Source organism: Fusarium oxysporum, chromosome 13 (genome assembly GCF_000149955.1).
Source record: "Fusarium oxysporum f. sp. lycopersici 4287 chromosome 13, whole genome shotgun sequence".
Classification (NCBI taxonomy): domain Eukaryota; kingdom Fungi; phylum Ascomycota; class Sordariomycetes; order Hypocreales; family Nectriaceae; genus Fusarium; species Fusarium oxysporum.
The window spans coordinates 399,985-411,555 of record NC_030998.1 but is presented as its reverse complement, the minus strand read 5'-3'; the positions used below and the strand labels follow the sequence as shown (position 1 = coordinate 411,555).

The 11,571-nt window shown below is 48.7% G+C and overlaps 6 protein-coding genes across 8 annotated transcripts; 3 read left to right on the top strand and 3 right to left on the bottom strand.

Annotated features, from left to right (window-relative positions):
* Positions 1 to 880: 880 nt before the first annotated feature.
* Positions 881 to 2,422, top strand: FOXG_12023 (uncharacterized protein). Its single transcript, XM_018391757.1, has 5 exons — positions 881 to 1,168; positions 1,215 to 1,251; positions 1,301 to 1,368; positions 1,422 to 1,816; positions 1,866 to 2,422. Exons 1-5 carry the CDS (start codon positions 965 to 967, stop codon positions 2,311 to 2,313), a joined length of 1,152 nt encoding a protein of 383 aa, XP_018250471.1. The 5' UTR covers positions 881 to 964; the 3' UTR covers positions 2,314 to 2,422.
* Positions 2,423 to 2,893: 471 nt separating this feature from the next.
* FOXG_12022 (uncharacterized protein) lies at positions 2,894 to 3,388 on the bottom strand (the record flags this gene model as incomplete). The annotated part of the gene is made up of 1 exon (XM_018391756.1): positions 2,894 to 3,388. One exon carries the CDS (start codon positions 3,386 to 3,388, stop codon positions 2,894 to 2,896), a length of 495 nt encoding a protein of 164 aa, XP_018250470.1.
* Positions 3,389 to 4,052: 664 nt separating this feature from the next.
* FOXG_12021 (uncharacterized protein) lies at positions 4,053 to 5,053 on the top strand. Of its 3 annotated transcripts, XM_018391753.1 has the most exons (3): positions 4,053 to 4,394; positions 4,451 to 4,465; positions 4,515 to 5,053. In XM_018391753.1, exons 1-3 carry the CDS (start codon positions 4,333 to 4,335, stop codon positions 4,933 to 4,935), a joined length of 498 nt encoding a protein of 165 aa, XP_018250467.1. In that variant the 5' UTR covers positions 4,053 to 4,332; the 3' UTR covers positions 4,936 to 5,053. The 3 variants fall into 3 exon arrangements, with proteins under 3 accessions (XP_018250467.1, XP_018250469.1, XP_018250468.1); XM_018391755.1 differs by having other exon boundaries at positions 4,451 to 5,053; XM_018391754.1 differs by having other exon boundaries at positions 4,382 to 4,465; positions 4,515 to 5,051.
* Positions 5,054 to 5,157: 104 nt separating this feature from the next.
* FOXG_12020 (uncharacterized protein) lies at positions 5,158 to 6,738 on the top strand. Its single transcript, XM_018391752.1, has 2 exons — positions 5,158 to 5,282; positions 5,331 to 6,738. The coding sequence occupies exon 2, from the start codon at positions 5,350 to 5,352 to the stop codon at positions 6,589 to 6,591; it is 1,242 nt and encodes a 413-aa protein (XP_018250466.1). The 5' UTR covers positions 5,158 to 5,282; positions 5,331 to 5,349; the 3' UTR covers positions 6,592 to 6,738.
* On the bottom strand, positions 6,594 to 8,923 carry FOXG_20653 (uncharacterized protein). The gene has a single exon (XM_018400949.1). It carries the CDS (start codon positions 8,351 to 8,353, stop codon positions 6,749 to 6,751), a length of 1,605 nt encoding a protein of 534 aa, XP_018250465.1. The 5' UTR covers positions 8,354 to 8,923; the 3' UTR covers positions 6,594 to 6,748.
* A 444-nt stretch (positions 8,924 to 9,367) lies between these two features.
* On the bottom strand, positions 9,368 to 11,344 carry FOXG_12019 (uncharacterized protein). The gene is made up of 2 exons (XM_018391751.1): positions 11,195 to 11,344; positions 9,368 to 11,145 (listed from the first exon to the last, which is right to left on the bottom strand). Exons 1-2 carry the CDS (start codon positions 11,268 to 11,270, stop codon positions 9,518 to 9,520), a joined length of 1,704 nt encoding a protein of 567 aa, XP_018250464.1. The 5' UTR covers positions 11,271 to 11,344; the 3' UTR covers positions 9,368 to 9,517.
* Between the last annotated feature and the right edge of the window lie 227 nt (positions 11,345 to 11,571).

Below are 11,571 nucleotides of genomic sequence, written 5' to 3'. Positions count from 1 at the left end.
GCGAGGACGGATTGCGTGTTCTTGACCCATAAAGCGACAGCCAGCAATCATGGTTCAATCCCAAAATACCCAGATAAAGCAGCATTCAAAGTGGAATCTCGCCCAGTGGACCTTTCCATAGGCCAATAGGTATCGAAATCCAAAAACGAATCCTCGGACCAAATCCGACATGCCGGAGCCGTTGGTCCCAGGACCACCTTCGACTCCTTTTTACCCTTGTGAGAAGCTAAAGCCGTGATAGCCTCTAAATGCAGATAACGAGGACCAAACGAACCCTTCAATGAAACATTACAAGCATCTACGTGGGTCCAGCGGGTCCTGTCTGCATAACCGGTTGAACATGGACCAAGCCCTGAAACGTGCTTTTATTCGATTGTAAATCCCCGTAATATCCGACCGGAAGTACGTCGCGGTACAGGGATTTACTTCCGGTGGTGCCATTTCAGAGCCGCAAGTTTCGTCTTGGCAGTTCATCTCCCGCTGTGATAAGAGTCAGATCTTAATCTGGGTATCACTACGATTGATACCACAAAAGGCATCACTCCAAGGTCAATTGAATGAAGATAAAATAGGAAAAATAGTCCAGTACCTTGTCGGAAACTTTTCTGTAGGACATTTTGGACAGGACCCAGAAGAAGCCCCCTCGAAGGATTTCTCATTCCCCGTACCAGCCAACAAAAGGTAGCATCAAAGTGGACTCCAGCCCCGTCAAGGCCTGCACCAAGTTTTCACAAATGGCCTGTTTTACTTCATTTCCGCGTAAGTAGACGAAAGAAGAGCGAGCCCGTAAAGGCTAGAGATTTGCAGTGGAAGCATTACCACTGGAAAAAGAAACGATGCTGAACTCCTGCTGGGGATGCTTTTGTTTGGAACAGCTTAGCGATTTTAGCCATTTAACTAACCAACAGCCCATGGTTCTGCTTGAACCAACGTTCTACATGCAGCTAGTCTGATAACAGCAGATATGGCAGTTGACCCTAACATCGTAGCCATCTTTGGTCCACCACCCAAAGGTCTGGATCTCGAGAAGAATGTCATCACCACTTACAATGTTGTTGTCTGTGTTGTTCTCGGTATCGCTGTCACAGTTGTCGCTTTGCGATTTTATGTGAGGAACATGAAGTCGGCAAACATCGAGATGGACGATTGGGCTGTATTGGTCAGTCTGGTAAGTGCTTCAACGAAGTTTTTGGGCGCCTACTAATGCGATTCAGCTTTGTGCTTCAGCAACTGTCGCCATGACAATATTGGGTAAGGTTCGCCGGCGATACTTTCGAGCTCTGGCCCTAATGGACAATAGCGGGTGAACACGGCTCTGGAGCTCATGTCTGGTCAATAAAGCTCACCACTCTCGTGGACGTCTTCAAGGTCCGTCTGATGCCAGCCCAGTATACTCTCGGCCCAGTACTCACCAGCCTCAGATCGTCTACGCCGAACCCTTCGTATACGCCCTCGCCGTCACATCCGTCAAGATCAGCATTCTCCTCCTCTACCGTCGCCTCTTCCCCCTCGGCATCGACAAAAATCGACTCTACACAATAATGTTCTGGATAGCGGCCTTCATGACAACCGTCTACCCATTTATCCTCTGGATCACCATGCCTTTTGCCTGTCGACCCGTCAGTCATTTCTGGAACCAGTACCTTGGCGCTAAGGGCAAATGCATCGAAGTGAAGCTGTTCTTCCTTGTTCTTGGAATTATGAACATGATGAACGATATCATCATTTTGACTGTTCCGATACCCAGGATTTGGACACTACATATGAACAATAAGACCAAGATTTCTATCATTTGCATCATGCTTCTTGGCAGCTTGTAAGTGATTTCTCAACATTGTGACTGGGGTCCTTCTGACATTCTTTAGCGTCTGTGTCGCCAGTATCGCGCGTATTTACTACCTCTGGGGCTTCTTCCAAAACCTCGATGCAACATGGTGGATGGGCCCGTCTTTCGCCTGGTCCAGCCTCGAGCCCTCCGTCGCAGTCATATCAGCTTGTCTTCCCACGCTAGCACCATTGTTCCGCATCAAGCGCATCAATTCCACTTCACGCGGCACACCATCAGGACCGACCGACCTATCCAAATCTGGTTCAAAACACTTCCAACTCTTTAGTGTAAACAGAACCAAAGGCAATGCTTTCGGTAGTGATGATGATGAGGTCGAGTTGACATACGATGTTGGAAGAGGAGGGACCGGTGATGGGTCGATCTGGAAAAACCAAGGGGGCTCGGCTGCTGAGCAAGGGATTGTTATCCAGACGCAGGTTTCGGTTACACATCAGGACAGGAAGGGCCGTACCAGCACTGACTAGACTGGTGTTTACAAGATAGACAAGCGAAAAAGGAAAGAAAAAGGCTGTTGGAAGTCGATGCTTGAAGTTAGCCCAACAATGTCAATGAAGCAGTTCAGCACTAACGAACATGACTGTATCCTCTGCTGTATTCTCAGCCGGGAGCCGGTTTTGTATGACTCGCATAACTCTACTGTATTCCCAATAAGACATTGGCACTGAGTCAAGGGACCACTAGGATCACTATCCTCTGAACAACATACCCTGTACTGTCCGATTTCATCGACTTTAAGGGGATTAATATGATGGCTCGGAACAGTCCTGCCTGCATGTACTAAAATATCAAGACCTAAGAAAGATTTCATGCACAAAATCAATTAACTACCGACGCCACATATACTCCACATCAAATCTGTAAATGAATCCTCAAAAGCAAAAGCTAACCTTCATGATTCCCCCTTACCGCAAAACCGTTGCAAGCCGAACAGACCCCCGACCAACGCGATCTTTCGTGTATTTGCCACAATATGATCTTCTAGAAACCTTCTAGAAATACAAGTCAAACCCCCAGAATCCCACGGTTCCCTCTATCCTGCGACAATCACCACTTGTTAAGATACCGGTGCCCTCCGATGGCTTGAAGTTCAACAAGCTCCTTTTCCAGTCTGTTGATCTTGTATCTATACTCTGATCGCATGATGCCATTAAGCCCCGGATAGAACTTCTGTTGCGCCTTCTCTTGAAGCGCAACAACCTCCCGCTCGATCTCGCCGCGTCTTCTTGCCTTGGTCAGCTCTTCCAGGTAGACGAGGTATCCTCTCGGGACCATGACGAAAGTATGCACTTTCTCGACGCGGTCAGGGTTCTCACCGCGCTCTTTCGCTACCCAGAAATCAAGCACTGACTGGGGTGTCTCACACAGATCACCGTAGCCTTGCATACCGACCATGTGTGTGCCATCTTGGATTGCCTGTTCATACGTAGCGGCTGTCAGGGGATCCAGGCGCAAATGCTTCATGACGAAGTTCCTGCGGCCTTCTGGCGTGAAGAGCTCAGCAGTACGTCTGCGTGCCATGAAGGTAGGCGGCCCAGCCATGTACGCAGGTGGTTCAACTGTGTAGACTGGTGGCTCAGCCTTGTAGGCGGGCGATGACGGCGGGCCTTGTACCGACTTCTTGTCAACTCGCTTCTTCACTCACTGCTGAACCTCATCAAAAGGCATCTCTCTGTTCTTTGATGGAGACTGTGAGAATGTGTAAGATAGAGAGGTAAGGAGTTTAGAGATTTGTTTGTGGAGAGAGGATATGTACTGGTATGATAACTAAGAAAAGGTCTGTGGGGAGAAAATGGAACTGCCATAGTCCAGACGGAGGGTAACTATTTAAAGGGCATTTCTCTCTACTAAGCTTCTTATTAATTCAATTTTGTTCATGTCATGTCCAGACATACAATTGATGTTGATCAAAATGCACCACCAAACTACTTCGCAAGTCAAATGAACATGCTGATGATATTGTCATGATGTACGGCTTACCGAGTAGGAAGCGCTCCAGTCCGCTTGAAATGATGTACACAGCGCATAACTCTTGGTTCTATTATTTAGAACATCGTGCGCCATTTTTGTAACTATCAATTATGTGTGTTATACACGCATGCCAATAGTTGTTCTTCAGCGTGTTGGGGCATGACTATCTTATCAGCTTATCAGCTTATCGCTCACAATCTTGGCTCAGTATTGTTTCTTTACAAAAGAACAACGATGCACATGCAGACAATCCTCCCTTGCAAAAGACATGTTTGATAGAACGAATGTCATGATAATGTTTCTTCAGCCATTCCTTTTTGAGATATAATTATTGATTTTAAAGTTTGGTGTGACATAATTAGCCCCAAGTGGCTTCAGCTAACGCATCGCGTTCCCCTCTCTTAGTTCCTCCCTTGAGATCTTCAACTGTTCTCTCATCTCGAAGCTCACATTTTCAAGCTTGTTCAGGTGTCTAACTGCTGCAGCTCGTCCAAAGATTGTTATCACTCTTCGAAATGTCGGATCGCTTTGACAGCTTCCCCTTCATCAGCCTGCTGAGTGGCTGGGGAGTCGTCAGGTAAGTCTTATGCCATCAAAACACGGCATTGAACTGACCGATTGTTTCTTGTACAGTGGCCCTGGATTATTGTACGTTTCCAAGAAACATAAAAATCGTTCGTAAACTCATCGGGTATAGCATGCTGCGCAGCTTGGTATCCGGCATCTCAACTGCCACAGTCGTCGGCGTCTCAAGCGGTATGGTCGGCAGCATGATCTGGGGAACAGCAGGTCTCCCCTTCCTCATCGGATCATCTCTCGGTTTCGCGTTCGGTAGCTACCGATGGTACGAAGTTGCGACTAGAGAAGCCATGGTTCAGCTGGACCTCTACCCAGCGTTGCTGCAAATGCATATCACGTCCAACTTTCCCTGGGTGCCGGACCTGCATAGTAGAAAACGGGATTGGTATACGGCTGAGACGTTTCGCAGGTCGTGGGTCATGAAGAGTATGTTGGTCGTTGGTTGGCTTTCGGCTGAGTCGTCGCTTCGTGAGATTAGGGAGCGGAGGGAGGCGAGATTGGTTGAGGAGTATGTCGCTGCTGAGGAGGATTCGGAGTGAGCCCTTTCGCTAGCGAATAGCCGTGCACTGAAGCAGTCGACTTGTTCAACGCGCCGAGTCCAATAGTTCCTCAATAAATTGAAAGAAGAATCCTAATCTTCTTCTCTCAACTTCACGGTTATTTGGCAGTGCCAGCTTTGGTGGCCTGTGATTGGATACCGTAGCAACGCGTCGGCCAGAACAACCCCGCTTCTGAGATGGCGTGTCTCAATCAGCTTGGACCCTGTATGAACAGAGGCTCTGGACAGATCAACGAAAGAGCATGGCGAGTATCAGTATCTAGTTCGATTGAACAAGATAAGATACGAGTGATACATTCAAAAGTGAAATAGCTCTATTTAGACCGAGTGAGTCGCAAGAAATGCGGTTGAAACAGCAAGGGCTGACATTCCTAGATCATCACCACAATATCCAATGAATGACTCTCAGCTTCAAAGCATGGCTTCCATCGCCCCAGCAGCCAAGCTGGCTGTCCTCATCGACGCAGACAACGCAAGCGCCGCAATGATAGCTTTCGTCTTGGCTGAGTTCGCAAAATACGGCACAACATTCGTCAAGCGCGCTTACGGCGACTGGACCAGCAACCGATTGAACGGTTGGAAACCCCAACTCCTCCACAATTCCATCCATCCCATGCAACAGTTTGCATATACCTATGGAAAGAATGCTACAGACTCAGCTATGATCATTGACGCTATGGATTTGCTATACTCTAACAAATTTGATGGTTTCTGTATCGTGTCGAGTGACAGCGACTTTACGCGCCTTGCGTCGAGGATTAGAGAGTCGGGATTGATGGTTTATGGGTGCGGAGAGCGGAAGACGCCAAAGCCGTTTGTCACTGCGTGTGATAAGTTCATTTACGTTGAGAATCTTGTGCCAAGATCTGGAACTCCGTCGATTGAGGTTGATGTTGCTGGACCATCAACTGCGATACCGCTCAATGGGGTATCGTCTAGCGAGAGACCTCCACGTGGCCATGCTTCAATCTCGGCGTTTTCAAATGGTAAAGGTCTTTTGATGGACTCATCTGCTCCTAAAAGGGGATTGACTACTGAACAACCATCTCCGGGACCTTCAAATCGTGTGCAAATCGCGCGTCTTCCCGAAAGGATCGATTTCCAGAAGGACCGGACTGAACCGCAGGCGAGGTCCAACGGTGAAACATCGGCAGGACCACCCAGTGCGCAGAACATGAAAGCCGAAACAGACGCAGCCCCATACATTCCCGCATGGAATAGCACAAGCAACGGCAAGCGAAAGAGGCTCGACTCCGAAGCTAACACTCCTGCACCAAACAAACCTCGAGTAACATCTCCCGAACCGGGCGAATTGCAACCTGAGAAGCGACCCGTCGATGATCAAGTCATCGAGTGGCTACGCGAAGCTGTCGAAGCAAGAACCGGCGAAGATGGCTGGGCTGGTCTTGCCCCTGTTGGAATGCTCATGAACAGATGGCATCCGGATTTCGATGTTCGGACATATGGATTCAAGAAGTTGCATGAGTTGATGGCGTCAACGGAGCTGTTCGAGTTTATGGATCAACGACCGGGGGAGGGCAAGCCGATTGTCAAGTATGCGAGGTATCTTACTGATAGGGACGATGGGGGTTCGGTTGACTCACGCCCAGCGGGGATGGTTTCTTCCGATAGCTGAGCTTTCATTTGTATAAGGTGCTCTGTTTGAAGCGGCGAGTCATGGAAATCTAAATAGTAATGAATGTGTGGTCTCTGTAAATCCCTCTCCTGCTATGCACCGCCCCCAACATATCAGGTCTGTATCAATATACGTGCCTCCTCTCCTTTTACTTACCTCATAAGATATTAATATCATGAGCTCCTCCAAAGGCCTCCGACATTCCCTCTCCAGCCATTAACCCATATACGAAAGCTTCTCCAACAAGGGAAAAGTCCTCCGTCCCCTTGATATTTCGCAGAATGAAAGGCGTCTCGCCACCGTGTAGAATAGCCACTTTGTCACCGATCTGTACATTCCAGGGCGCCAATCTCATATAACCCCGATAAGTTATCAACAACGAACGATGCGCACATGCGGCATAGATGCGCTTTATATAACCGCCATACTTTTTCTTGTTGTGGGAAAAATTCATCCACGGATGTTTCAGCAGCTCACGAGTCCCTACGTTAGGCAAAGGCCTAACCTGAAGAAATTGGGTATGCATCACACCCTCAAGCTCCCTTATTTCTCCCTCAAGCGTGGCCGTCTCATATACTCCTCTCGATGCCATATCTGGGAGCTCACGACCCCATCCAGTTCGATCATACCATGTCTCGATGTAAGCCCAGTCATCACTATCAGCTGCTCCTGCGCCCGCATAGTCAGCTATCATCGTTCTCCAGAGGGCATTTGTACGCCCGCCAGTACCACTGTAAGGGCAATCTGGAAGCTCAATCAGGCCAAGAGTCTCCCATTGGACGAGAGCATCAATGCCTTTCCTGGAGACAGGGGGCCTTTCAGTTTCAGGGTGCCATGCGGGACCAAGTTGCCTGACTTCATCAACAATATGCCCCTTGAGAGATAGGACCCGAAGGTTAGAATGGTCATTCAGTTCCGCAGTAGTGTTTCCAGATGCGAAATATCGTGGCTGCGATAGGGAGAAATTCACCAATGGCTTAGGGTCCCATCGACTTGGACACTCCCAGTTAGCAACCCAGGAGGGCAGCCTGGATAGCTTCTGCCGAAGAAGCTCTTTTTCATTTCGTAGTTGGTGTTCTCTCGTCGTCTCCCCAACGCCATACACCACTCTTGCACGGCCAAGATTGTCCCAGATCTTGGACCATCCTGGTGAGAGTTCTCTCTGCTTGATATAGTGCTCAGCTCTCACAGCTTGCTGGCCCTCCAACGGGCTCCATTCAGAAGATTGTTTGGTCCTATCCCCATTGTCTCGAAAAAGTGACTTTTCCTTGCTCGGTATTCTCTCCCAGCCATCAGGCAGTCTCGCCCACCCCCTTCTGGGAGTCTTGTCTGGCCCGTCGAAGATGAGAGCATGGATGTCATAGTATCTTGACTGTTCTAGGACGCTGTACGCCTTTTGCTGTTGAGTGCCATTATCAACGCCTGACCAGTGTCTTGTGCAGTTCAGCACATGTAGGTTGTTTGTAACTTGGATCATAGTCCTTGCAAAGTCACGGTACACCTGCGGTACATCGAGATGATAATCCGGGCTTATCTTGGCAGCGACATCAGGATGTACAATGCCCAAGAACCCGTAAATCCTGTCATGCGCAACCGTGCACTCTAAGATTCTGAACTGGTATAGCACATCCAAAAGTTCGAGTCTTCCAGCTGTCGAGTGCCATTGTTGATGATAGCCAGAAATAAGGTTGTACATTCGATCAGGAAATATGTTTCGATCACTCAGCTTGACACCAAACACCTGAACCTCAGCCTGCGTCATTCGAAGTCGTTTTTAGAAGAGATGCCACTGTATCCCACGTGACAACCTCGTCTCCGCATATTATCTGGATGTTCTTTGCCAGCACAACCTCTTGAATGATCCAAGTTCGGCGCCACCAGGGTCGATCAAGAAGCTCACGAACTTCCCCATTTATCTGCTCCTCTATCAATCTGGATCGATTCATCCTGGCGATGGAGCTTTTGACAGACTTGAAAAATGGAAGTGTCGGTTTGCCGTAGGTTTGGTCAATCTTCCACTGATGCCAGCCAACACTAGCCATTCTATTCTGGATTAATCTCATGCCCAGAATACTGCCATCAGTAGGCTCTCCCAACCATACCAAGACGTTTTGTGCTTGTCCGTAGATCTTCTGCATAAGGGGAACTTGTGTATTTTTCTCGTCCACGTCAGCTTGATTTATACAGATTGCATCTATCCAAAGCACTCTCTTCTTCCTCTTCCATCGCAATCTGCGGAGCGCGGCAGCTGCATTATCTCCCACAAAGAAATCATGATTACTGAGTGAGATATTGCAGCCGTTACCGGGATCGCCCCACGTGTACGATAGAGCCTCATAAGCGGGGTTGGAAGACAGAATAGCTGGCTCTAGCAAGCATTGTATAGGAGCGTCGTGTTTCAAGGTGGGATGAAGTATCAGCAACCTGATCTGATCATTGGATGATCGCAGAGGCTTATAGGGCGAGGAGTTCATCGTTTGCTGCCTGAAACCATTCAAATTGTCAAGTTGTTATGAGTTGCTAGTATCTTATCACCATTCATTTAAGTTCGAATTTGCCAGAGCCTGATTGCTTGGCAGGGGGGTTGAAATGGCGCCCGAAGCGCTGTGGCGTTACGCAGTTCACTAGTGGATATGATTGATTGGTAACGGTCTGCTGCTATACGTTGTTTTCAGCAAGGATCGATCACCTGTCAAAGTCCAGTGCAGTGCAGTGCAGCCTTCTTCCTACCATGCACCTATGAAATGTCACGAAGAAAGTCTCGTTATTACCATGTGAGCACTTCTGATGTGTCCTCCTCTTAAAAAAGAAAAGGCTGGTTGGTGCACCCGTTCCCGACCTTTGATTTAAAGCGCGCCATCCAGGTTATTAAAAAATTGTCTTCTCGTAAGTAATGGAGTCTTCAAGGTTCTAGGATCGTCGAGCTTCATCCTGCCAACTCGGCTCTCACTTGATTCACTGGTAACTCAGACTTACCCGTGTCTTGCATCTCGGAAGCTTCTACACTATGCGCCTCTTTCACACCCCCAGACGGCTTAGCATCTCCATCGAGTTCAGCCTTCTGATACCCATAATCGCTAGTGTGAGCTATTGCACCAGGCGATCTCTTCGTCTTCTTGCCAATCAAGAACCCAGCTCCAAGACCGAGAAGGATAAGGCCTGCGACACCAACCCCCGCACCTATGCCTGCTTTGGCGCCAGTTGACAGTCCACTATCACTCCCAGAGCCGGATCCTTCTTCACCTCCACTCGATGAACTTCCCCCTTGCTCTGATTCTTTGTCTCGAAGATCTGCCTCATCAGTCGGCGTGCTGGGCTTGCGCTCAGTGGCAGGCTTAGTATGGTTGCCAACGCACTTATACGATCCCTGTACAATGTCATTGAGGAAGTGTTCATCAAACCAAGAACAATCCATAGTCTTGTCACCGGCCAGGTAGAAATCTCCCGTAATGACCTCAAGACCAAAGAACTCAACGTTGGTAAATGGCCCGGTCATGTTGATGTTATCTGCCTTCTTCAGCAAATTGGCCGTAAAGTTGAGAAGGCGGGGGTTGTCGTGTATCTGCAGGTCCTTGACATAGTTGAGCCTTGGTATGGAGAAGTCGTTGAGCGCAATATTTTCATCAATGCCAAGCGTGCAGTTTGCCGTCCTGAGACTCGGAAGACTAAGCTCTGAGAAGAAGTTGGAGGTGAAGTTGAGCTTGCCCTTGAACCAATCCACATCATCACCATGTACTTCAGTCAATGATGGTAGGCTGGCGTTGACAAGATCCCTGAAAATACCGCCAGAGTCCCCGCCGCTGGTATGAGTGCCAGGGTCGCTGCGGCCTCCGAGCTTCTTGAGATTCGGTACTGACAGATGCGTATCTCTCCCGTTTTCCTTGACGCGCAAAAGTCCGACTTCGGAGAGAGACAAAGAGATATAGTCAAGGTCCGAGTTACTCTTGATGTCTACCGTATAATTGACAAACTTGAGATCATCCAGGACGACACGCTCTAGTCCACTGTTTCCGAAGATCATGATCTCGCGTTCGACCTTCTCCGCCGATGAGGTAAAGAGTGCTCCCCCGGGGGCTTGAAAGTCGACACCTGAAACGCCAATACTATAAGTATAGGTAACGTTCAAGTACAAATTGCCCGCCGCCGATTGGCTTGCTCCAGAACTGATCTGGAATCCTTTCGGTATGTTGAGCTTTGGATCCGTATTAATCGATACGTCGCCCCATCCCCAGTATGCACCCAGCCCACCGATCGCTCGCAGAGCAGGAAGCGTTATGTTCAAGTCTCCAGGTGTCTTGGTAATCTTTCCTCCGGCGCCGTACATCAACAAGTCGCCGGTGATGTTCTTGAGCGTTGAGCTGTAGAGCGTAACGTAGTCGTCCGGGAAGTCGTTGCTGTACTTGACATCGCCGATGAGAGTCTCGACGCCAGTCATGTTGATGGTTCTCGTAATGTTGATGAGATGGAGATCGCCGGTGTAAGTTGGGCATGATGCCGCGAGGCTCGATACTTGGGTTGCTTCGGTAATTGTTGAAGTCTCCTCGTTGGAACAGGCTGGGAATAATTAGGCATGCACAGCGCTCCAGGATATGCAACGACATACCAGCAATGACGTTTCTAATATGCCCCGATAGGCACAATGCCAGTCCGAGACGGACCGCAAATTTTAGACAAGCCATTTCTTCCTCTTCGCTGTTGCAGATGCGATAAAAGAATGGGAACGACGGATGCGTGCGCAATGGGTGAAGGGGTCTTAAGACATGCCCAGTGACTGCGCTTCAATCAGCCTTGGGTGGTTTCAATTAAGCTTAAACAAGACGGTGGCGTTGACTAACTTTAGCCCGTGTGACTCGGTAGCCCCAAGGCTGCACCACACAGAAAGCAAAACACTGATTGTCGAAAGCGGCTAAATAAACATCTACACAAGTCGGCTATTCCACAAAGGGTCAACAACTCTAGACCATTGGTCTCAATAAATTG

Bases quoted from the DNA above. Each gene is read 5' to 3' on its own strand.
- FOXG_12019 (XM_018391751.1), bottom strand. From the start codon at position 11,270: ATGGCTTGTCTAAAATTTGCGGTCCGTCTCGGACTGGCATTGTGCCTA. The intron at 11,146-11,194 runs GTATGTCGTTGC...AATTATTCCCAG, and splicing joins TATTAGAAACGTCATTGCTG to CCTGTTCCAACGAGGAGACT.
- FOXG_12020 (XM_018391752.1), top strand. From the start codon at position 5,350: ATGAATGACTCTCAGCTTCAAAGCATGGCTTCCATCGCCCCAGCAGCC.
- FOXG_12021 (XM_018391753.1), top strand. From the start codon at position 4,333: ATGTCGGATCGCTTTGACAGCTTCCCCTTCATCAGCCTGCTGAGTGGC.
- FOXG_12023 (XM_018391757.1), top strand. From the start codon at position 965: ATGGCAGTTGACCCTAACATCGTAGCCATCTTTGGTCCACCACCCAAA. The intron at 1,169-1,214 runs GTAAGTGCTTCA...AATGCGATTCAG, and splicing joins GGGCTGTATTGGTCAGTCTG to CTTTGTGCTTCAGCAACTGT. The intron at 1,369-1,421 runs GTCCGTCTGATG...CACCAGCCTCAG, and splicing joins CTCTCGTGGACGTCTTCAAG to ATCGTCTACGCCGAACCCTT.
- FOXG_20653 (XM_018400949.1), bottom strand. From the start codon at position 8,353: ATGACGCAGGCTGAGGTTCAGGTGTTTGGTGTCAAGCTGAGTGATCGA.